Source organism: Annulohypoxylon truncatum (assembly GCF_022578515.1).
Source record: "Annulohypoxylon truncatum strain CBS 140777 unplaced genomic scaffold F4807scaffold_49, whole genome shotgun sequence".
Taxonomy (NCBI): domain Eukaryota; kingdom Fungi; phylum Ascomycota; class Sordariomycetes; order Xylariales; family Hypoxylaceae; genus Annulohypoxylon; species Annulohypoxylon truncatum.
The window spans coordinates 78,025-104,174 of NW_025953835.1; the positions used below are offsets into that span (position 1 = coordinate 78,025).

The following is a 26,150-nucleotide window of genomic DNA, read 5'->3' on the forward strand; positions in this document are numbered from 1 at the left end:
TTCCGTTGGAACTCGCAACACCCCTTGGTGCTTAGGAAAAGAAGTATCAAGGCTGTAAGATACGTCTTGAGGATAGGACTAGTAGAAAAGTGACAAGAGTTGTGTATTCGGGATAATAAATAAAATAGGTATGGTATTTACGAGGTAGGTCTTGACTTTCTAATGTTTGTGCTCTGGACGACATGCTGCCTTGCAACTACTAATAAAATTATATTACTTAGAGATGGTATCAACCAAGAGGAATATACCCAATCATGTTGTTTGCTTGGGAAGAGGTGAGACGATTCATATTTGGCCCCAATGTTGACGTCTAGAATTCCGGGCCCCAGTCCACTAGAGAAATGCCTTTCCCTTTGCTTTCCATAATACATTCCAGTTTATCCTCATTCGTGACCCAACCCTTACGTTTTGTCGCAATGGCGTACTTGATCGGATCGCGCCATTCCTCCCACCACGTCTTCTCACTCTGCACGACGCACCTTCGCCCAGGCTCACCATTCCTGCCTGTAGCGAACGGCCACACAGCCTTGACGACCTCGTACTTGCTTTTACTAGAGAACAGTGACGTGACGCTTGTCAAGAACTTATTATGTTTGTCCGGATTTTGTACGATGATTTTGGCGTGTGTAACGGGAAACTGTACTATGACTTGGCCTTTGTAGTCCGTAGACGCAACGAGGCTTCGGACTTGGCCTTCTATCCAGTTCGTATCGAGGTTTGCTACGACCCGCTCGAGTGTGAAGGTTTTGATCGACGCGGAGTCCTTAACATATCGATCGCACCATGCCTCCAACCCATTGTCTATACCAAAGTGAGGCTTCAGCCCCGGCTCGGTTCCTCCGCGTAGCGCCATCTCATCCTTGCCGACGCACCGGAGGTAGTCGAGGCGATCATGAGCACCGTTAGAGACAAGCAAGTTCATAAGATTCAGTTTGAGACTGAAATCCGTTTTCCGGTCACGCCGTCCCTGGATCAGTACTTGGGGTTTTGGCGGTACGGTAGCCAGGGATCGCAGTAATGAGGCCAGAGCTTTCGGGTTTTCAGACAGGTAATTGGCTTTGGTGGTAATAGCTGTGGTGTCTGCCGATAGCTCAAACATGGGCGGCAGGTATTGACGGTAGTCTAGGATGGGAAGGCCGGGATAATATTGTGGGCCTTTTGGTAATTGAGGATCTACAGTATTATCTGCAGGGCTGGAGTATGGTGGTGGCATATGATGCTGGGTGTTGGCTGCAAGATCACCAGCCGACAGCTCAGCCGGAGGTCCCCCCGGTAGCCCTACGGGAATATCGGCTGGAAGCTCTACTACCGGGGGAGGATTGCTGGGACCAGCTCCATCCGATGGGCGGTGGACTGGCCTTCTAGAAATAGCTGCCTTGTCGGCGACGATGGATGGTTGAGAATCCATACCCAAGAGGCTATAGTCCCGTTCTTGAAGTATAGATCCTTTCTAGCATCGGCCACGTCCTACTTTTCCGGGGAATGTCAAAGGTGAGTTTCGAGAAAAGACCTGAAAACACAATAGGACATGCCAAGAAACAGCCAGAAGAAGAATGTATATACGAATAACTTCGGTCAAAGAAATAATCTGCCAAAGCGATTACACTGGTTAGTTGCTCCTTTTTTTCTGTAATAAATAAAAGATGAAGTTTACTAGATCGTAAGCGTGTGCGAAGATTAGTAAATACATATTGTTGAATGATCAATTAATCGGCCTCAGCTGAAATCCTTCCTGCTCTAAGATTGTGGCGCAGCTTAAATGCGAAGTGCGAACAAATGAGAAAAGCACAAGAAAACACCGTGAGCCGATTGGTTTTATTATTCTTAAGTACATAAGGTACTTAAGTTTTAACAAACCATTAATATTAATAAAATACGTTAATTAACATTATATTTTTATAAAGATAATAATTATTATTTAATAAATTTATTAACTTATTATATTTTATATTATAAATATATATATTATTATTTTATTTATATAAAAAAATATATAAAATTTATAAATAATAAAAAAAAATATAATTTTATAAATTTAATATATTACGATATTTTTTATTTTTATAAAATTATATTAAATTTATTTATAAAATAAATTAAATACCGATTTTTATAATAAATAAATATTTAAAAAAAAATTTTATTTATATATTTCGTTAATATTTTATTTTTATATTTTTTATTATAAAAATTTTTAAATAATTAATATAACGTTAATAAAATTTTTTATTACGCGTATTATTTAAATAAAAATTAAAACGGTAAATATATTAATAATATTAAAATTTACGTCGAATTAAACGAATAAAAATTAAAATTTTTTTTCGAAATAATAAATATAAAATTTAAATATTAAAAAAATATTTCTTTAATTTTACGTGTAATAAAATTTCCGAAATAATTAATTATATTTTTTATTAAATTAATTTTATTTTAAATAATTTTTTTATATTTAAAAAAAATAACGGTTATTATAAAACGTAAATATAATTATTAAAAATTTAAATTTTATTATTATTTTTTTTATTAATAAATAATATTATTTTATTTTTTAAATTAATTTTAAATATATTATCCCCGAAATTAATTATTATAATAATTTAATTATAAAATATATATTTAAAGATTTTAAATTTTATAAAAAATTATAAAATTATTTAAAACTTTTATTATTTTTTTAAAACTTAAAATATTAAATTAAATAAATAAAATTTTTTTTAAATATTTAATTTATATTTAAAATTTAATTAAAAAAATTTTTATTAAAATAATAAAATATAATATATAAATATTATTAATTATTTTAAATTAATTATAATTTATAAGTTTAAAAATTTTTATATTTTTAATTTTTTTAAAAAATAAAATTATTATAATTAAATATTTTAAATTTATTATAACGGTTCGCATTTTTTTAATGTAATTTAACTTATAAATGTGGTTTAATTTTTATAAAATTATACTTTTAATAATTAATAAAAATAACCCGTGCGTTTTATTTAAAATTATTTTAATTTTTACGGTGCCACGTATTTTTTTATAAATTTTTTTTTCTTTAAATTTAAATAATTTAATAATTAATTTAAAACGTTTTAAATTAAATTTCATTACATGTAATTAATTAAATTATTACATTTATTTTTAAAATCGAAAAAAAAAATTTTTATTTTATATAATTTAAAGTTTTAAATAAAATTAATTCGAATAAATATTATAAATTTATTTTATTTTTAATTAAAAAATTTTTAAATTTATTTTTTATTTATACCGTATATATATATAATAATATTTTTTTTTATATTTTTAAAAAAATAAATAAATATTTAAATAAATTTAAAATTTATATTTTTAAATAATTATTTAATAATTTTAATTTAAATTTTATAAAAAACGTATAAATATAAATAAAAAATTAATTAAAATTAATATATAATTTATAAATTTTAAACGTTATTTAATTAAAAAAAATTATTTTAATAATTTAATAAATAATTTTTAAAAATTTATTAATTTTATTATTATTATTAACATATAATAAAATAAAAAATATTCGAAATAATAATAAAAAATAATAATTTATTTAATTTTTTAATTTATTATTAAATATATATATTCCTTTATATAAATTTATATATAAAAATATATACTTATAATATAAAACGTAATAAGTTAATAAATCCATTAAATAATAATTACCATCCCTATAAAGGTATATTTTAACATAGTAAGTACTTACCTTTATTGTATTAATAACCCATAAACACTGCTGCCTGCGATCTAAGCCCTAAGCTTGTACGTAGCGTTTAGACAATGTGATGGATGAAAGGGTCTTTGACTACTCGCACATACCATCTACCATCTAATGCATGGATTAAGAAATCGTTGGGGACAATCTAGATTAGTAAGTACCTATCCAGAAGTCGATGATGAACCTGTCATATGCCCTCAAATAAGTAATTGAGTGGCTTCACCCATTCCCGTCCCAAAGCCCAAGCGCAGTTCCTACACAATACCACTCATGGCCGAAATTTTTGTCATGTCCTTAATACTCTGCATGAGATGGAATACGACTTATCTCATTTCGTACGTAGTCGGTCCAATACTTAGCACCGTTGAGGTCCTCTACAAGATGAGTGGTTTCAGTACCGATCAACAGTTTCTCAAGGTCTAGTTCTTTGCGCGCATATCCAAGGGCCTTAGCCGTGAGCCCGGCGTTGAGGGCGTACTTCGAACATTCGCGAAACCTGTCATCGCCTTCATTAACCACGCCTTGTATGGTACAGTTTCAAGAGTTCCCCGAGCATCACTTACGCCTTACAAAGCTCCATGCCACATAGCCTCTGTCTTTTGAGGAGATGTGAAAGCTCCTCTGCCGTCTTCAGCGCTTCTTTGGCCGTCACTATTCTAGGGACGCCATAGATGGCACTGAAATTCGGCTCTTGAGACGCGCCGCATGTGTATGCTGCCAAAGCTTGGTCCATGATTAGCATACGACGGCGCAGTTGATCGATTGCCGGCTCAGTGCAAGCCGGGCAGCTGCAAATTATCCCCCATGTGGCTGCGAGAGAAAACGCACGCTGCTGGCGAGTTCGACAGACATTACCGGTATAATTTACAAAAATTTGGTCGCCTGCTTTGAGGTCATGGAGTGCGTGTATGGTCAACCGCTCCAACGTCGGGTTCCATGAATTATACGCATTGGGCACGCAGCTGTGACCAATCCGGCTATACAAGGAGAAAACGCCCGAGCCGTATTTTCCTTTCGGACCTAGCTGGACGTTATGGGCAAGATAGACGGCGCAGAGGTTGGTAATTCTCGTAACCGCTCTTCTTAACTTCTTTCCCTGAAGGTGAGTTCCTTCCTTGCTCTTCCACTTCTTAGCCTTGTAGAAGCTCCAAGCTTCGTGGCGGACCTGTGGGTCCTTCTTGATACTTTCAGTGACTACGGGATGACCGAGTAGTTGGGCCATCTCTGCTGATTTTTCTTGTGGCAGGTCGTCGATAGCCCTATAAAACTCAGGTATCTCATCGTTGTCGGACACGGGTGGTACCATTACGAGAGGGAGCTCGGCAGCAAAGCGCGTGCCTCGGCGGATATCCACTGCCGCGAACACTGCTTCACCGCCATCGGATTCTAGTCGGCGAATTTCAATCATTTCTAGCGTGGTAAGTTACAAGTGATGGTTCCCATGAGGCGCATAACTCACTTGTGCCGTTCATGCCCATGCGTGTCAGAAGAGCTCACCAAGTTTGTGAGGACAGTCATAGAGTTTGCGATGGATCAAGTAGATTATGGTAAATGGAATGTTCATGGTATCATTGGAATATGATAGATCTTTGGTCTTTTGTATGGGTAGCTCTAGGAAGAATGAGGACATCTGCCACTTCATGTTCATGCTTAGGCATCTAAGCACCCTTCTATCCAGGCAGATATGACCTCGAAGGGTTTATTTTGACAGTTCCTTTAATTCCTAAGACAACCTGCCTGATAACCCCGGGTTTCGATAGAGGTCCAAGGATAGGTAGCCTAGCTCGATTCATTCCCTCCGTATCCACCACAAGAATTAAGGATTAATCACTCCATGGCACAAATAACTGATAAAGTGGCATCACTGTGGGAATTGATAGCATAATCACTTGGTATAGGCATTACTTTTCAGGGGTAGCAACTTACTAGCAAGGTAGCTAATCGGGATAACCCTACATCCATTCAACTTGGAAGTTCTGGTAAACACCACACCAATAATCATGAAGCTCGGAGTTGGAGCTTAGTCGTGAAGTTTTCTGTAGATTAAGCGAGAAAATATTTTGGGTTCTTGGATACTCCGTTCAGTCCGCTTAGAAACAAGACCGGCCGTCGGGCCCACTATAAATCGGAAGCCGGCCGGGGTGAGTGGAACCCGGAAAGGTACCTGCCGCTGCCTACCTACCCGGGTGGGGGGGGATTTTAAACATTTTTATATAATGACTTTAATATTTTAAATTATTTTTAAAATAATAAATGTAAAAAATAATGTTTTTAATATATTAAATATAATATATAATTAAATATATATTTATTATAAAATAATATAAAAATTTTTAATTAATTATATATATAAAAAAATAATATTTATTAAAAAAAAAAATTTTTAAAACGCGAATAAAATATTTTAATAATATATATTATTAAATAATAATTATTATATAAAAAAATATATTATAATTAATTATAAAAATAATTAAATTAAAATAATTTTAAATATATAATAATTTTTATTTTATAAGAATAAAGTTAATTTTAAATAAAAAAAAAAAAAAATAAAAATATTTTTTTAATTAAAGAAAATGTTATAATATTTAAATATTTTTTTTTATTTTTTTTATATATATATATTAAATAAAATTTAAATTTAAAATTATTATATATTATAAATAATATAAATTTATAAATTATTACGTATTTAATTATTTAATTAATTAATTTATAAATTTACGCGTATATAAAATTAAAACGGATTTTAAAATTTATATTTTAAATTTAATTATTAAATTTTAATTAATAAATTTTATTAAAATTTATTATTATAAAAAAAAAAAATTATTATAATAAAAAAAAATTATTATAATAATAAAAAATTATTATAATAATAAAAAATTATTATAATAAAAAAAATAATAATGTTTTTATATAATAATATTATATAAATAATAAATATATATAAATAATAAATAATTAAATAAAATAATATTTTAAAAAAAATAATATATTAATATAATTATTTTAATTTTAATTAATTATTATAATTATAATTTATATTTAATTTTAATTAATTAATTATTAAATAAGTTAAAATGTTTTAACGTTATTTTAATGTAATTATATTAAAGTTATTATTAAAAGTAGTGATAATTATTAATATATAATTAAGAGGTAATAATGTTAAAAAACTTTTTTTACTTGTATAAATATTTAAATAAATAAATAAGTTATTATTTTTTTATTACTTGTTTAATATAAATAACTTAATAATTAAAAGCTACCTTTAATAATATAATAACTTTAAATTTAATTAAACCGGATTAATAATTCGATTTTTTAATGTTACGGTTTATAATTTTTAAAAAAAATATATAATTACGTTATTTATAAAAGCTTAATTTAAAACATTATTAATATAAATAATATAAAATAAAATATAAATATAATTAAATACCATTTATGTTTTATAATTTAAATTTAATTTATTAAATTATATAAAATTATATTTTTATTAAGGTTTTATAATAATAAAAAGTTTAGTTTTTCATTCATTTTAATTATTATTTAAAAAATAATTAAATTTTAATCCTATAATTATTATCCTTGCTTTTAATTTTTTTAAAGTAATAATATTATTAATAAGGATTAATAATTTTAAAAGTAATAACATTATTAATTAAAAATAAAAATATATTAATTAAAACCATAATTATATATATAAAGTATTTTTTTCATTTATAATTATTAAATATTAAAATAATTTTAAATTTAAATAACGTAATTATTTTAAAAAATAACTTAATGTAATTAAATTTAATTAAATATATATTTAAGAAATAATCGGAATATGTAATATTTAATAATTTATACATTTATTTAATTATAATATAATTAATATAAATTAAAAGTTTAAAAAATTTAATATTAAAAAAAATATTATTTTAATTTTAAAATTAGGTTTTGTAATATGTTTTAATTTATACATTTTTTTAATTAATTATTAATAATAATTTTAACGTAAATCATTTTAAATAAAATATAAATTATTTCGAATATAATATAAATTATTCCGAATTTTATTTAATATTTTTTTTTTATTTCCTTTAAAATATACCGCTTTAAAATCGATCACCATTTTATTTATTTTTTATTATAATTTTATTATTAAATTATATAATTTAAAATTCAATTAATTAATAATTTTAAAGTTATAATTTCCCGCATTATAATTATAATTAAGTTATAAAATGTGTTATTTAATTATTATATTATTATTATTTTTTTTTTCTTTTAAAACTTATTATAATTTTATTATTATTCCATTTATTTTTATATATTATATATATATATTATTTTATTTTAATTAAATTATTCGTTATATTTAACCGTTTTAATAATAAAACATTAATAAATAATAATTATATTAATATTTTTAATAAAACTTTAATAATAGTTCCGTTTTTTATAATAACGCTTTTTTCTTTTCTTTAATTATTATTTTTTAATTTAATGTTAAATATAAAGCCATTTACGATTAAAATTATAAGAAAACTTATTAAGATTTTCCTTACTTTTAAATTATTATAATTTAATAATAATTTTTTTTAAAATATTATTAATATATCTTTCCAAATATATCATTTAAATTACTTTATATTAAATCCGTTTTTTAATTTTTAACATTTTAATAATAATAGTGTTTAATATAATGTTATATATTATATTTATTATATTATCGTTAATAATATTTAAAAATATAATAAAGGTTATTAAAAAATTAAATTTTATAAAAAAATTAATAATGTTTATAAAAAATCGGAAGTAATTAATTTATTATAAATAATAAAACCGAATAATTTTTATTATACTTTTATTTTACGTAATATTTTAAATAAAAGTAAAAGTAAAAAATCCGTTTTTTAAAGTTATTTTATTAAAGTTTTTATTTAAAAACTTTATAATTAAAAATATTTTACGTATATTTATTTTTTTTTATTAATAAATTTAAATTTTATCGAATAATATTTTATTATCATTACACTTAATAATAATATTTTTTATAACTTAAGGTATTATTTTTATTTTTATAAATATTTAAAATATATTTAATATTCATTTATTCCGAACTTTATATATTAGTTTTTTCCGTATAATAATATTTTAATATTATAATTAATATAACGTGATTCTTTTATAAACGACGTTAATAATACGATTTAATAAATTTATACATTCATTAATTTATATTAAAAGAATGAATATATTTATATAATTTTTTAATTTAAAAATAAATAATTTAAATTTAATTATATATATAATTATTAAGTAAAAGCCCGCGAGGGAACTTCCATTTATTAAACATTTAATACTTTATAAATATAACTTAATATTTATTAATTATTTAATAAAAATATCGTTATAATTATACTTAAAACCGTCATCGTTAATATTTTTTTTTTTAATAATAAATATAACTTAATTTTATATTATTTTCATATTAATAATATTTTATTATTAAATTCATTTTTAAAAATTATTTATTATTATTATAATTATTAAATTCGGCTTATACCATAAATTCATTGGAATTATTTTTTTATTTATTTTATTTAATCGTTTTTTAATGATTCATTTATACTTATTATAAAAATAAAAAAAATTAAATTTAATCTTTATATAATAAATTTAAATTAATTTAAGTAATCGTAACATATTATAAATAAATTAATTATAATATAATTTTTATTTAAGGATAACTTCCAAAATAAAAATAATAAATAAGTTTATGAAAATAATAATTTAATTAATAATGGTATTATTAATAAAAATAACATTTATTTAATATATTTTAATTATAAAAACTTACTTTTTTATAATTTATATTGTTATTTTTTAAATAATAATAATATTTAAAGTTATGTAAAAAAATAATCTTATTCGATATTTTCTTATAATAATTTTAATAATTTAATAAATAATAACCTTTTTTTTAATAATAAAAACATTTTTTAACCGGGTATTAATTCCTTTAATATATTAATATTAAATATTATTAATTTTAAAAAAATGGATTTAACTTTAATTTAAATTAATTAAAATAAAGTTACTTTTTATAATATAATATATATTTTATAAAACATTCCCATTCTTAAAAAATATTACAAATCCCGTCCTAGCTTTATAAAAGAAAATAATAATACTTAATTCCATTAAATTATTTTAACATATTTTTTTTTTTTTCTTTTTTAATATAAAATTTAAGTATATTATATTTTATAATAAATTTAAAATATATATAAATTAATTATATGTTTAATATAAGAATATTTTAAATAAATAAATAACTTTAAAATATTAATATATTAAATTTATTTCGTAATATATTTATATATATTAATTATTTATAACGTAAAATTTAATACACATTTAATTATTAAATAATATCCGAATAACTTTATTATAAAACTTATTAATTAAACATATTATCCCTTTATATTCATTGCTTATATAATTCTTTAATAATATTTAATAATATATTTATTATTTTATAAAATATTTTAATTTATAAATAAAACATTAACTTATTTACGCTTTTTTTACTTTATATTAATAAAATTAACATTTATAATAAATTAATTTAAATTTTATTCCTTTAAACTTATTATTATATAACTTTATGTAAAAATAATTTAATTAAATAAATAAAAAAAAAAATCCATACATTAATAATTTTTTTATATTTTTTAATAAATAATAAAAGCATATTATTTAAATCGTTAATAAAATCATTTATTTTTTCGTTATTATTATAATTAATAATATTAAGTTCACCGCTTAAATTTAATAATAATTTTATTAATTTTTTAATATTTTAATTCTTATAAATAATTATAACGGAACTTATTTTACTTAATTTTTAAATTAAGTTTTTAAGTTTTATTATTATTATAAAATTTATTAACGTTTTTTTATTATTAATAATTTAGTTATTATTTTATTTATTAAAGAGTTAAATGTTAAAATTAGATTTTTATATTACATTTAACGTTATAATAAATGTAATAATAAAGTTTTATTTCGTTAAAATAAATAAATATTCGTCGGTTTAAATTAAAATTAACATTTTTTTTTTTATTAATTATATTATTTAAGCTTATAAATTAATTTTAATTAATATTTTTTTAAAAGAATTAATATCGTTATATTAAATAATAAATATTTTTATAATTAAATAAATACTTTCATTTAATATAATAATATATATTAAAACACGTTATAAAAAAATATTAATTTTATAATTAATACGTACGATATATTTTTATTTTAATTAATTAATGATTTTATTTAAATAATAAATATATTAATTTTTTTTTATTTTATTTTTCCTTTCATTCATTGCTTAACCGTATTTTCTCATTATTAAATCATTAAAAAAAATAAACATATAAAAAACATACGAACCTCTTTTTAAAAAATTTAAAAATAAACTTTCTTTATTATAATTAAAAAAAAAATAAAGTTTAATAAAAAAACCGTAATATAACATCGGTTTTAATGTATTTACGTTTAAATTAATATAAAATATTTATAAAAAAACATAAATATATTTTATAAAAGAATAATTAATTTAATTAATTTATAAAAAAATTAAATTTAAATCTTTAATTTTTATATTATATATTTTAATAAAATAAAAATTAATAAAATATTTTCCCTAAAAATTTATATAGTTAATATATTATTAAATTACCAATAAAAATATTATTAAAAATATATATTAACTATTTTTAATATTAAAATCGTTTTTTATTAATATTTTAAAAGCTTAAAAACCGAAACTTTTAAATATATAAATAATATTATTTATTTAATATTTATAATTTATATTATAAAATAAATATAAATTAATTATAAGTTAAAAGTTATAAATATATTAAACAATATTAAAATAAATGAAAATGAAAAAAATTTACGTAATTATAAAAAATATAAAAATAAAATTCCTATATTTAATAAATTAGTTTCGTTTTTTTTATCGTTTAATAAATAAAATAATTATAAAAAATAAAATGTTAAAGTTAAAACCGAAATATAAACATGATACATAATTATTACGGGTTAAAGTTATTAAAATAAATGGTAATAATATTATTATTTTAATATATATATAAATAAATATATATATAATAATAAAATTAAAAATAAAATTAATAATAATAAATATAAAAAATAATAAACTAAAAATAAAACGAAAGTTATATTATTATATAATTAAATTAAGTTATATAATCATATATTTTAATACGTTATTATTAAAATAAATAACGAAAAGAAATAAATTTTTTTTTTTTTTAATCGGTTACGAAACGTGCTATAATTTTTTATTAATAAATAATAATTAATAACTTATATTATAATAAATAATATATTAAAACATTAAATTAAATCCGGGTAATTTATAATGCACGTTTAACTTTTATATTTCTTAATTTAAAATTAATTAACCGTGGAAATTTTATTTAAAAATTATAAATAAAAATAATTTCTTTTAATAATAAATTCCATATTAAAAAACTAATATAGAAAAGTACCGGATATATAATAATAAATATAATAAGTAAATACATGTAAAACGTTTTTAAATTAAATTAATAATTAATAAACCTTATAAATTATAAAATTCTTTTATCGCATTTCGGTTAATTTCGTAACAAACATTAATTTCCGGCCGTTACGCTTTAAAATATATCATTATATCCCCGCAAAAAACCGATTTTATATTAATATAAAATGATAAATATTTACGATTATTATATATTTTTCCGTATAAAAAATTCCGTTAAAAAATATAACATAAAAAAAAACATCGTAATTATTATATTATTAACCGTTTTATTTATTTTAATATACTTTAATTAAATTAATTATATTAAAAGTTTTTAATATTTTCTTTTATAATTATAACGTAATAATATAATATCGTAAAATTAAAATTTTAAAACATAAATTATTAAATTAAAAATTAAAAGGGTTATTATTTAAAAAAACTTAATTTTAATTAACCGTAATAACCGATTATAAGCCGGAACACCGTTAATATAATTAATTCGAAATAATATAAATAAAAAATTATACACTTTATATAATTTTTATTTTTTATCCGGTTTATTAAATTAAATAATTAATATATACTTTAATTAAAAATTTTAAATCGTTAAAAGTATATTTTTAACGTAAAGTTATAACGTTATTAATTTAATCATCGGTTAAATATAATAAATTAAATAATAATATTTAATTAAAGTTATTTTATAACTTGTTTTAATATAATAAAATTATTATTATATTAATTTTAAATTATAAACCATTTATTCGTTATTATTCGTTATTATTATATTATTTTATAAATATATATAAATATATTTTTAATTAATAATAAAATTAAATAATAATTACGAATTTAATGAAAAAAATAAAAAATTTAATGTTTTAATTAAAATAATTAAATAAATTATTAAAAACATTATTTATAATATAAATAATAACTTTTATTTAAAAAAATTAATTTCGGAAAATTAAAATTTTTTACATTTAATTAATAATCGTTATAAAGTTTTTTATATTTCGAACTTTTAATATAAAATATAATGTAATAAAAAGTTATTTTTAAAATAATGTCGCATATATTTAATATAATACGTTAATAAAAACTTAAAACTTTAATTATAAAAAACATTTTTTAAATAATTTTTTAAAAGTTTAAAAATATTATTTTCCTTAAATTTAAAAAAACGCATATATCGATTTAATTATATAAATTATTTTTCGTAACGTTTAAAAATAATAATAATATATAAGGTTTATTAAAATATTATTTAAAAATAAGTAATATTATAAAATTATCGTTTAATTATAATATAAGTTTTATATATTTATTTTTTTTTTATTTATAATTAAATAATTAAAACTTTTAAAAGAAAGGTTTTTTATAATTAAAACCGCGTTTAAACTTATTATTAAATTTATTTTAAATTTAATAATTAATTAATTTAATAATTTATTATATTAAAAAGTCACCGAATATATTTTTATTTTTATTAATAATATTTATTTTATTATAAAAATTTTTCCTTATAAAATTAAAAACATTTTTAAAAATATTCATGTTATATAATATAATCCGGAAAAATTTAAAAAATAAAACTTTATATTATAATTAAAACTTTAAAAAACTATAATAAAAAATACTTTATATTAATTATAAAGATTTAATTATTTATATTTCCGGATTCCATTAAATAATAATTTTTAAAACGTATAAAGAAACGACGAAAAATTCATATTATCTTAAATAATAAAATCTTTTATATATATATTAAATCTTAAAAAAAAATCGGCGGAAAAGTTAACATATATTTTATAATAAAGGAAATAAGATTTAATATTTGAAAGTAATAATTTAAGAAACATTTTAAATAATATAATTAATAAAAATCGCGGTATATTAATATAAAATTTTAATAATAATATAATATATATTAAGGATGTTAAAAATTATAACGATAATATAAACGAATAAAATTAATTAAACACGTTTTATTAAATAAAAAGGATTTTTATTTTAAATTAACCCGGCGATATATTTTATAATAATTTTAATAAATCGTTTATTTTTAAACTTTAAATATTTATCGTGTTAATAATAATATTTTTAAGATTTTTTTAATTAATTAATAATAAATTCGATAATACGTAAAAAGTTCATTTCATTTAATAAGTGTTTAAAGTCGAAGAACATTAATAATAATTTAACGATATTAAAAACGACGAAAACGGAATATTTATTATTAAAAAATTTAAGGATAAATAAATATATATTCGAATCGTTATAAAAAATCGGTTTTTAAATATTAAAAAACCATATTATTTTAAATTTATTTTTATTAAAATATTTCCGTATAATATTAATAAACTTTTTATTATAAATAATAATTAATGTTAAATGTTATAAAAAAATAAAAAAAAAAATTTTAGTTTAAAAACGTAAAATACTTTTTTTTTTTTTAATTTAAAGTTATATTATTAATATGTTTTAAATAAGTGGGTTGTTATTAAGTTATATTAACATGGTATTATAATAATAACTCACTTAGTTTTTTTTTTTTTTATATTTAATTAAATTATTAAAAATAATAATAATAAAATTAATTTAATTTAAGTTAAAAAAATATCTTTTATTAAACTATAAAAGATTTATAATTTCATTTCCGTTAAACATTTTATAAAAACTAATAACGAGTTAAAAAATTATAAAAATATTAATAATAAATATATAAATAAATTATTAAAAAAAATTTTAATATATAATTAATAATAATTATTATTTAACGAAATAAAAATAAAATAACAGGATTAAATAAAAAGTTTAATAATATAAAACGGTCCGTTAATTATTTAATTTATTATTAATCCGAATGATTTATTTTTATTAATCCGGATTAAAATAAGTTTTAAATTTCGAAGTTCCCGGTATTATTAATAAATTAAACGAAAAATTAAACAATATTTATTAAATAAAAAGAAAATATTAATTAAAAAAATAAACCAAAATCCGGTTTTAATAATTTTATAATTTCATATATATGTATTTACCTTTTTTAAAAAAATTATAAAAGTTAAAACTAAAAATAACACATTTAAACTTATTAATTAATACTTTAAAACCATTAAAATAAATAATTACGGTACTTTTTATTTACATGGATTTTTATAATATTATAGCAATATTAACATGGAAAAATATTATTTTAACTTTATTTTTATATTTAATAATAAGGAAATTAATAAATTATTTAAGTTTATTAATAAATACTTTAAGGAAAGCTTTAATAAAATTTCGTTAAAAGAAAGGTTTTTTTTTTTTAATAAAAAATAACTTTTAAAATAAATAAAAAAAAACTTAAATTCATTAATTAATAAATAAAAAAACAAGGTTAATTTTATTATTATAATATTATAGGCTTATTAATATATAATAACATGTTATAAATATTTAATAATTAAAAAAAGAATAAAAAAAAATAAAAATAAAAGTAATGTTATTTTAAATAACCGTAGGATTTTATTAATTATATTTATATTAATGAAAATAAAGTTTTATATGTTAAACGAAATAATTTTAATTATAATTATTAAAACTTTATAATTACCGTAACATTATAATATAATTACGACTTTTATTTAATTTTCATAATAATTTAAATATTATTATTAATATATTATATTATAAATTATATAATAAAAATGAAAATATTAATATATTAAAAATTAATTATATTTATTTCACATTTTAAAATAATAATTAATTTATTAAAATTTATTAATTTAAAAAATAAAAATAAAGTTATTTATAATTTTATAATTAAAATTTTTAACCGAATTTTTTCTAACCGAAAGTTTTCCTTTATAAATATATATAATTATATTTTTAAGTATAATATTTTTTATTATTTTTAAAAAAATTAAATATAATTATATTATAATATAATATATTTTATTATTTATTATTAATAAAATTATTTTTAAAAGCTTATTATTAATTATTTTAATAATAATAAATTAATTTTAAAATTAATAATATTTTTTTAAAAAATTAATATAAAACTTAATATATTTAATATATATTTTTATTATAACTTTATATTTAAAAACTTATATTTTTATAATTATATTTTTATAATTAAAATTATATTAAAATAAAAATAATAAATTAATTTACATGTTAATTTTTAAGAATTTTTATTAAAAGGATTATTTTATTAATTAATTTTATTAAAATAAAAATATTATACCTTTTTATTAATAAAGGTTTATTTTTTAAATATTAAAAATAATAAAATATATAAAAGAACCCCCATTATTTACATGGTTTTGTTTATTTTTTAAGAAAAGTTTTTATTTTTAAAAAAAAATTTAATTTTTAAAATTTAGGAAAATTTTAAATAAGATTTCTTAAAATAATTATAATTTATGTAGGTTAATTTTAATTTATTATATAAATTTTACGAGGACGTAATATTAAATATAAAAATATAAGATATTTAATTAAATTAAAATTTAATTATAATTGTTTATAATGAATTATTTAATAAAAATAAGAAAAATAAAATAAACGAAAAGAAAGAAATAAAATTAAAAAAAAAACAAGAAATTTAAAAACTTGCTATTTTTTTACGCAACATCGGTTAATACGTTTAAAACTTTTATAAAATAAAAACGCTTATTTTTAAATTTATAATAACATAATTAATTAAAACATTTAATATTAAAAACATAATAAAAATATTAAATTTTTTTATTACATTTAAATTTAATTATTATTATTAAATATAAAACGACTTAAATTATATTATAATTATATTTATAATTATAAAACATTAAATAAATATCATTATAAAAAAAAATATTAAAGGTTAAAAAAAATAATTAAAATAAATTAACTTTATAAAATTTTAATAAATAATAAATAAATTAAATAACATATTATAATAAAACATATATAATATAAACTTTTTTATATATAAAAATAAAAATAAAACATTATTTAAAATAAATAAAAATTTTATTATATATTAAAATTTATTATAAAATTATTTTATTTTTATATATTTTAATTAATTAATAAAATTAATTATTAAATACCACTTTAATTAAATATAAGTTAACATTAATATTATATTTATAAAATAAAAAAGCTTAAATAAAAAATAAATAATTTTCTTAAATATTATTTTTTATTACTTTAATTTAATTAACGTAATTAAAATAAAAAAAATTAATAATATATTATTATTATAAAACTTATAATTACTTTATTACTTTAAAGGTAAAAATAAAATAAATAAAAACGTTATAATTAAAACTTTAATAAAAGCTTTTAAAAATAAAAAGTTATAAAAAAAAATTTAAATTATAATTATATTAAATAACGTAAGGGTATATATTAACGGTATTATTATTCATTTTATTATAAGATTATTTATTATAAATAAAAAAAAAATATCATTAGTAAAAACATTAATATAAAAAGAAATTAATATTTTAATTATTAATAAATATAATATAATATTAAATAAAAATTTATATAATATTTATATTAAGTTTTAATAAATATAAAGTTATTTTAACGAAAATTTTAATGGAATGTTAATAATTATTTTATACGGTAATTTTTATTAATTTAAATTAATATAAAACATGTTTTTATTATATTTAAAAAAAATAAATAATTAAAAAAAATAAAAATAATCGGGAATAAATTTTAATATAAAAAATAATAATTAATATTTTAAATATTAATTATTTTAAAAATTTATTAACGTTATTATATTAAATAAATAAATAAAAATAATAAATTTAAATTTTATTATTATATTTTAATAATTTAAAAATAATATATAAATTATAAAAAATGTTAACTTATTAAATATAAAATAAATATATTAAAAAAATATTATTTTAAATTAATAATTTAAAGTAATAATATTATTAAATTTTATACGATACGTTATTAATTTATAAATAATAATAATTTTCGTAAAAAAATAAAATTAAAAAACTTATATTTTTTTATCCGAATATAAATTTTAATTATTAAATAAAGTTATAATTATTTAAAAAATATATAAAATAATAAATAATTTAATAATAAAAATATTAATATATATATATTTTATTTATAAAATGTTTTTAATATTAATAAAAAATAACTATTAATTATTAAAAATAATAAATAAAATTAAGTATATTATAAAAAACTTTATATTAAATTTAAATTTTTTTATATATATTTTAAATAAAAACATTATATTAATAACTTAATTATTTTTAATTATTTTTATATTTTTAAAAATAATAATAAATATTTAAATAAACGGATTAAAAAAAAAAATTTTATTATTATTTTTTAAATAAATAAATATATATAACCGTAAAAAACTTTTTATATATATTAATTATATATTAATACTTATATTTATTATAATAAAATTTAAAACTTAAAAATAAATATTAATGAAAATATTTTTTAATTTAATAAGTAAATAAATTTTTAAAAAAAATATAAATTTTATAATTATATACGTATAATTATTAAGAATTATTTTTTTTAATAAATTTTATTTTTTTTTATTTATTAATTTAATTTATTAATTAAAATTATAATTATTAAATAAAAAAAAAAAATTAATTAATTATTTATATTAAAAAAATTAATAATAAAAAATTATAAAAATATAATAAATTATATATAATATTTTTTTAAATAAATTAAAATTTTATATTTAATTTAATTATTTTAATTTAAAAGTTAATTAATTATTAAATTTTTAATTTAATTTATATTAAAAAATAAATCCAAGGATTAATTAAATAAATATTTTAAATAAATTTTTTAAATATAATTCGTACGTAAAATTTATTTTTTACCGTTATTTTAAAAATTTAAATTTTATTTAAAACTTATTATTTATAAATAAATTATTTTAAAAATTATTTATATTATATTTAATTAATTATAAAACTTTAATAATTAATTTTAATTAATTAATAATTAAATTTTTAAATTATTTTTTTTATTTTTACATTTAATTAATAATTATATTATTTTAAAATTATTAATGTTATATAACTTTAAAATTAAACTTTAAAAAATTATCGCGATAAAAAATTTTTAATAAGGAATTTTATTAAGAGCTTAAAAGTTTAAATCCATAATATCCCTTTGTAAATTTAAGGTATATGTAATTTACTTGAAAGTAGTCCGTGACTAGGGTGTTTGACTTACCTGAGACTTGTTTAAGAGGGCAATAAGAAATGAGTTCAGGTCCTGAATCTTATAAATTAATTGTTCGAATTTATCTTTATCTGTAGTCGCCCAGATAAGTCGTTTTGGTTCAACGACTATGGTCCGCAGACTTCTACCTCTCCGAAAGATACATTTACCGAGATTGCGAAGCCTGTCTAGACCTGTCAGTTTCGCCCCCTTCACTTGATGTTTGTCCTGGCCTGGGAGACACAACATGTCTGTTATGTCTAACTGTGTCTGATTATCCCCATTCTCATGGATATGTTTACAGGCCATTGATTTCGCGTATTTTCCATTTTCTAACGTGAATATCTCCATTGCGGTTTTAATTTCAGCCAGGATAGATACAAGGAGAGGGCGGTGGACTCGGAGAGTGTCGCAGAGTTTGCGATCAGCGTCAAGGATACCAGCTTCGATACCAAAACTCAAGAAGCGTTGCTGCTCCATCTGAAGGCGCAAGCAAAGGAAATTGTGTGTTTCCGGCATATTCGCTGCCTCAGAGATCATCTTAAATCCTATCACTAGTTAGAACAATATCATAAAAGGGTGAAGTTCTGTAACCTTTGATGCATTCATCTGCCATCTGCATGATGAGGGAAGATACGCCCACAGCAACTCCCAGGATTGACAACGGGTCTGCCATAGTATAAATGGAAGTAAAGAACAATAAAAAGCGGTGCGATATTTAGTGATGTTAAACCAACTATGGGTACTTCAAATCGATACTTTTATGTTTCTAATGGTAAGTCTTATCAAGGTAGGTAAACTGCTGTTTAGCAGACCCCAAAATTGCGAACCCAATAGATGTTGACACTACATGAAGATGTAGTAGGTACCTATGCATGCATTCTGTTGCGCCTCTGGTTGAATCAAATTACCGGGCGAGAAAAGCTGCCTTACCTTGTGGCAGTAGGCAACTACTTCATCATTAGGTAGGTACTGAATATGGAATGGCCGTTTCGCATTTGCGTGTGACCATGAGAGTAGAGAGAGGCCAACGGGGCAACTTTAATGTACAGGTAAGGCATATATCTACGGCGTCTTGCCTGTGCCAGAAAAGGGGCTTTGTAGAATACCCCACACGGTGTGGACATCATCGTACCCAACCCATACCATAGCCCCTGAGAATACAAAACGACGATGTTACGTATTTCGATATTTTATCATTGTGTAACTGACAGAAAAGGGACAATGCGGAAAGAAGCCGCAGTATTGAAAATAGCCACGAGTCAGCATACAGCAAGGTGATTTAGGACCACTAGGCGTTTTATTTCATTGCCCCCGAAGGCCCATACGTTGCCGCCCACGGGTCGTAATTCGGAGATAACATGAGCTCTTGCATGTGCCGCCTTCTAATTCCGACGTTACCACCGTCAAATATTGGCAGCCCAATCGCATTTTTCAACAACTCGGCAAAAGGTTGCTCGACATCGTAGGCAGTCCTAGGCGCTTAAGTTAGTACATCTCAGGAACAGTTATGATAGGTCTCGGAAATTTTTCAACATACACTCCCACCGCATTGATAGCCTCCGTTACGACCTTGACAGCAGCATCGCTGCAGTACACCTTAGCAGCCAGAGCCAATTCCCTACGAGCATCGTAGTCTCCTGGCCCGTTCTCCATAGCATGCGCCGCCTTCCAAGTCAGCGCTCGGCACGCCTCGGTCTGCATTTTGATGCTGGACAGCAGGTCGGCGACCGCTTGGCGCTCGAGCAGCGGCACCTTCCCACGCCGATCGTCGCCTTTTGCGAAAGCTAGAGCCGCGTCGAAGGCCGCGCGCATTATCCCCACACTCATCGCTCCGACGAGAACAGCAGTCAGATCGAAGGCTCCTGAGACCACCGCAGCAGCCTCGCCGGGCGGGCAGAGCATGTTCTTTGCGGGGACCCGTACGTTCGTGTACTTGATGTGATGGCCTGGACCTGACGCCGTGTGACCAAGAAGCGTCACTTCGCGCACCACTTGGAAGCTCTCATCGCCATTTCGCTCAAGATCAGCCCGCGTGACTATGATCAACATAATGCGGTCCTTAGGATCAGCATCGGGGTTTTCAGCCGGTTCCGTCACGTCTCGGCAGACGACACAAGCCAAGTCAGCGCCTCGATTATCCCAACCTACGCTATTGGTAGCCCACTTCTTCTCTCCGTTGATAACCCACTCGTCGCCTTCGCGACGAGCCGTCGTGTTGAGGCCCGGCGCACCCTTTTCCAAGTAATTAGCCACGCCGCCAGGCTCGCTGAAGACTAACGACGCCAGGGGAGTCCCCTCGGAGCTAAGGAAAGGGGCGAGGAATTCGCGATGCTCGGGCTTCTGCGTAAGATTTAGAGGCATCAGACCAAGCGCCGTCCCGAATATGGTTAGAGACGCGGCGGGCTCTACCGAGTAGAACTCTTCCACCAGAATCGCGGTCTCGATAAGAGAGCCGCCGGTGCCTCCGAGAGCAGGTGGGATTTGGCCCTTTATCATCCCTCCGGCACTCGCGGCGGCGTACGCTTTACGAGTAACCTGGAACTGCTCCTGGGGACTCTGAAGTGATATGTACTCCGCCCGCATGGGCTTGAGAACGTTATGCGCAAAGCTTACGGCGGCATCGCGGACGCCCGCCTCTTTCGGGCTGAGATGGAAATCAACCGGCATTGTAACTTTATATGAAAGGATATAGTATAATTTCTGAATGTTTAGAAATAAGGGTACAGAAAGCTTTGTGCGGAAATACTCTTGAAATACCTTCGAGGTACATGTTGATGAGTAAGGGAGCTGAGAAAGCGGAGAACCTTAGCTTACTGAGCGATTGATCCATATTGGTGCCTTCGTAACGGTATCCTTTTTTTTTTTTTTTTTTTTTTTTTTTTTTAGAAAGGTGCGTACACTTGATTGAGTGGCAACTAGCGTATGCTGCCGGCGCCCATATCGATCGAATAACTCCTATACCTACAGTCAGGTTGAGATAGTTACCAAACCATAGGCAAATTTGATCATATAATCGATTTATCACTTTATCGCAGAGCTCTCTAGACGACCTTGAGCTCCGCTTATTTGGTTGAATCTACTAGTTAGACCATAGTTTGCCTATGCTGACATTGTTCTAACTCGTTTCGAACTAGGTGGTCAGAATCCTATACTAATAGCTAATTATACAACACGAATCTAGATCGCCGCGGTTTCCCTTGTCAGCCAGAATCCCGAGTCGTTGCTGCTTTAATTTGAGCCATCCTGAGCCGTGGTGAGGCTGGCGTTGGTCAGCGGCACAGCTGGAGCCTCGTTTTCGGCTACCCCCGGCAAGAGTTGCATCGCAGAATCATATAATGGCACAGAGGTTCTTTGACTGCTCGGTGTCTGAGTGCGGAAGACCGAGTGCACGCGCAGTAGGAGCCGGGTGCGATATGTGCAGCAGCTACTTCTGTGGAGTCCATATGTCTAGGGATTTCCACAAGTGCAGCCTCGGAGTAAGCGTCACCTAGACATATTATACCACTCTGTGCAATCTTTTCTAACTATGGTACCTTATGGAGGACCTAGATGATGCGGCCTACAACACGCTCATTGTCGCCGAAATTGGCCGCGTTCGTGCTCAGATTAACGAGAAGGCAGTCTGTGAACTCGCTTCTAGCTTAAATGATGGCAAACCTTGCATCATTGAATACCCTTCAAAGGTTGTTGGGCTAGGCGCTCTTACGGGATGTGCCAACTACCACGCCCGTATTCGCTTCGGTGACGGATCCCCGTCGTGGCTCATGCGAGTACCGCGGGTTTCAGGCTTTGCCGTCGGGTTCCCCGTTTCTCTCGCAGAATACCTGATCCGCAGCGAGTATGCAACCCTAAAGTTCCTGGAAAAGACGGCGGTACCGGCCCCGCGGGCCTTCTCATTCGGCATCCCGTCTCAAGGTACCGACCATGGTATTGGGGTCTGTTTTCTTCTCATGGAGGAGTTGTCAGGCGAGCCGTGGGACGGTCAAGGAGATACCGCCAAGATCTGGAAGGGTCTCGCCGACATCTTTGTGGAGTTGGAGAAGCATCCATTTACTAAAGCTGGGTCTCTATATGTCGAGTCTCCTGACGACTTACCATCGGTCTCTGCTACGGCCAGTGATAGATTCGTCTGTCTTTACCCCTACGGGCCGTTTGAGACTTCGGTGGCATACTATACGGCCTGGGCAGAGCAGTACCTGGCGCTGATTGCGGACGGTCAGCTTTATCCCGAGTTTCCTATCGAAGCCTACTTGGTATATCGATTTCTCCAAGATAATGCGACCCAGTTATCCTCGGAATCGGACGAGTTCTTCCTGAAACATGTCGACGATAAGGGTGATCATCTGATGGTTGACGAAGACCTTAACATTACCGGCATCATCGACTGGCAAATGGCGCGTATCGTTCCGCGACGGGAGGCATTTGCGCTATCCCTCGTATCCGCCGATATGAGAGCTCTCTGCGAAGGTAATGTCTCGCTTAGTACAAAAGATGTTGCATTGAGCAAAGCCTTGCGCGAGAAGGGGTTGGGGCTGGCAAGCCACATGGAAGACGAGAAGGTGAGGAGATTCTTCTGGGGCTTGGGGCTCGAGTCCAAGTGGGATTATGCGCTACCATTGGCAAATGCTATCCTTCAGGTCTTCGGGGTCGAACAGGGCTGGGATGAATGGAGGGAGTTAGCATTGAAGCAGTATGAGGGCGATGAACGCCTGAAGGCTCTTGTAGAAGGGGCTTCCCGGGAATAAATCATTAAGAAACAAGTGCGAGCGAGGTGTTCCAAAGAGCCGGGCAGAAAGATATCTGTACATATGAAGATATGAGACGCGGGGATAGCTGCTTGGCAATGACAGAGAAGACGGAATTAGAAGAGGCGAGAGGAGGGTGCTGGCACGTTTAAATCTGCAACGGCCAGAGAAACCATGAACGAGAGGGTAGGTAAGCTGGACCAAGGTATTGTTGCTGTGACATTACGGTTTTCGGACGTGGGACTCATTTTCGGCCACCTAGGGTGGAGTTGAAGCAATTCCCAATCTGCTGCGGCACAGCTTCTTAAATGGATGGCCGGAGTAAGCAAAGGTGACTGAGCAGTTCTGATCAAAAGCAGCGAGAGGTCACGTTGCCCAAGTGGGAAGGCTGCCGTCTAGATTCGTTTTGTCTAGCAAAGAGACATCAGCTTCAATGTCAGTAAGTCTCTTATCATATTCATATTCATCATGAGGTTAAGGTATGCTATATAATATGCCCAGATATCCATCAATGTTGATCCGGTCATATAGACATCAATACAAGTTTGTATAATTGTGAAGGTAGAAGAAAAATGCTAAAAGAAACAGATACAGCCCCATGCCACTCTACCCCTTCTAGGCAGATATCGAGCGGATTCGTTTATCAAACAAGCCAAGCGCCTTGAAGATGTCTCCTATCTTTCCAACCAGCGTTCACCGTCTCGAACCTCGGAAGACAGAAGAGTCCCCTCTAGAGTTCCCACGTCCCGAACTAGGCCCTCCAGAAGTTTGACCTCTGTCCCGTCGCCCATCGTCGGCGCTAATTCCAGGGACACCCAGCATTCCAGTTGCGCCGCATCGGTTACAGTGGACTCGGCTGTGGTAGTTTAGTCAGCGATCTCCTTAGCATGCGGTTGTTGTTAAGGGGTTCTCGTACTCTCTCGGGTTGCCTTTGCAGTTCGGGCATAGAGAAGGCATATCTCGATTCGATCCCAGGCCATATATAGCCCTATCTTCGTCCATAGAATAAGAACCCGTGTAATATCCGCACGCCTGTTGTGTTTGTTGAGCCATTGCTAAAGTATTATGGTACTATTATGTGAATCTTTGCGAGGTGTCAGGTAATTGTTTTGATTTAACCTCGCTGTTAGTCGCGTTTTCATGTGGATAAGGGGCTGGCATCACTCGTTTTTATAAGAGGAAAAAGTCTACCATCGAAACACGACAGTGATCACCTCCAACTCATCCGACAGCAATTCCATTCCGAATCTTCAGACTCACCGCCTCATCTAGAGCCGTTCGTCTCACCACACGACATGGCCAACTGACCACAAAGAAATGTTGCGGGAAAACGTCAGACGACAAAACACCATCACGACCCTTCCGGTCGGATTCCAGAAAGAAAAGATAAGGAAGCTACCAGCATTAAATGATTCACTTTCAATGAGCTCCAATCATGCGAACTGTCGTGTTGAGGCGCTCATCGGCTACGGCTTATGATCCCAGTAATTAGACTAAACTCGATGACCGGGTACGACACGAGATCTACGGATCAAACGAATCTAGGCATCATATCCTCAAAGGTACATCCATTATTCCTCCGCCCGATCTATACCTGGTCGCCGAACCTTAATCCCTGCCGGTGTCCCGCGATATGTTCCCGCTAACACCCTCAGATCTGAAAGAGATCTATGCTCGGCGACCCGTGGGAGATTATATGAGGGTACATTTGGGGCGCGAAAGGTTGACAATGTTGACGTGAGTTGCAAGTCCCGGGTTGTTGGGAGCACGAGCTCTATTCGGAAACTACGTGGCCTCCATGGGTTTGTGGGGGGGAATAGGTCGTTAC

The 26,150-nt window shown here is 25.0% G+C and overlaps 5 protein-coding genes across 5 annotated transcripts; 1 reads left to right on the forward strand and 4 right to left on the reverse strand.

Moving 5' to 3' along the window:
- Positions 1 to 22: 22 nt before the first annotated feature.
- On the reverse strand, positions 23 to 1,761 carry F4807DRAFT_445019 (uncharacterized protein). The gene has a single exon (XM_047999697.1). The coding sequence runs from the start codon at positions 1,406 to 1,408 to the stop codon at positions 311 to 313; it is 1,098 nt and encodes a 365-aa protein (XP_047849442.1). The 5' UTR covers positions 1,409 to 1,761; the 3' UTR covers positions 23 to 310.
- Positions 1,762 to 3,801: 2,040 nt separating this feature from the next.
- On the reverse strand, positions 3,802 to 5,582 carry F4807DRAFT_445022 (SET domain-containing protein). The gene has a single exon (XM_047999698.1). It carries the CDS (start codon positions 5,154 to 5,156, stop codon positions 4,308 to 4,310), a length of 849 nt encoding a protein of 282 aa, XP_047849443.1. The 5' UTR covers positions 5,157 to 5,582; the 3' UTR covers positions 3,802 to 4,307.
- A 15,207-nt stretch (positions 5,583 to 20,789) lies between these two features.
- On the reverse strand, positions 20,790 to 22,560 carry F4807DRAFT_300493 (acyl-CoA dehydrogenase NM domain-like protein). Its single transcript, XM_047994926.1, has 2 exons — positions 21,115 to 22,560; positions 20,790 to 21,049 (listed from the first exon to the last, which is right to left on the reverse strand). Exons 1-2 carry the CDS (start codon positions 22,242 to 22,244, stop codon positions 20,875 to 20,877), a joined length of 1,305 nt encoding a protein of 434 aa, XP_047849444.1. The 5' UTR covers positions 22,245 to 22,560; the 3' UTR covers positions 20,790 to 20,874.
- Positions 22,561 to 22,578: 18 nt separating this feature from the next.
- Positions 22,579 to 24,861, forward strand: F4807DRAFT_300500 (uncharacterized protein). The gene is made up of 2 exons (XM_047994927.1): positions 22,579 to 23,053; positions 23,120 to 24,861. The coding sequence occupies exons 1-2, from the start codon at positions 22,913 to 22,915 to the stop codon at positions 24,320 to 24,322; spliced, it is 1,344 nt and encodes a 447-aa protein (XP_047849445.1). The 5' UTR covers positions 22,579 to 22,912; the 3' UTR covers positions 24,323 to 24,861.
- Positions 24,862 to 25,015: 154 nt separating this feature from the next.
- F4807DRAFT_465163 (uncharacterized protein) lies at positions 25,016 to 25,375 on the reverse strand (the record flags this gene model as incomplete). Its single annotated transcript, XM_048002242.1, has 2 exons — positions 25,016 to 25,178; positions 25,239 to 25,375. 2 exons carry the CDS (start codon positions 25,373 to 25,375, stop codon positions 25,016 to 25,018), a joined length of 300 nt encoding a protein of 99 aa, XP_047849446.1.
- Positions 25,376 to 26,150: the final 775 nt, after the last annotated feature.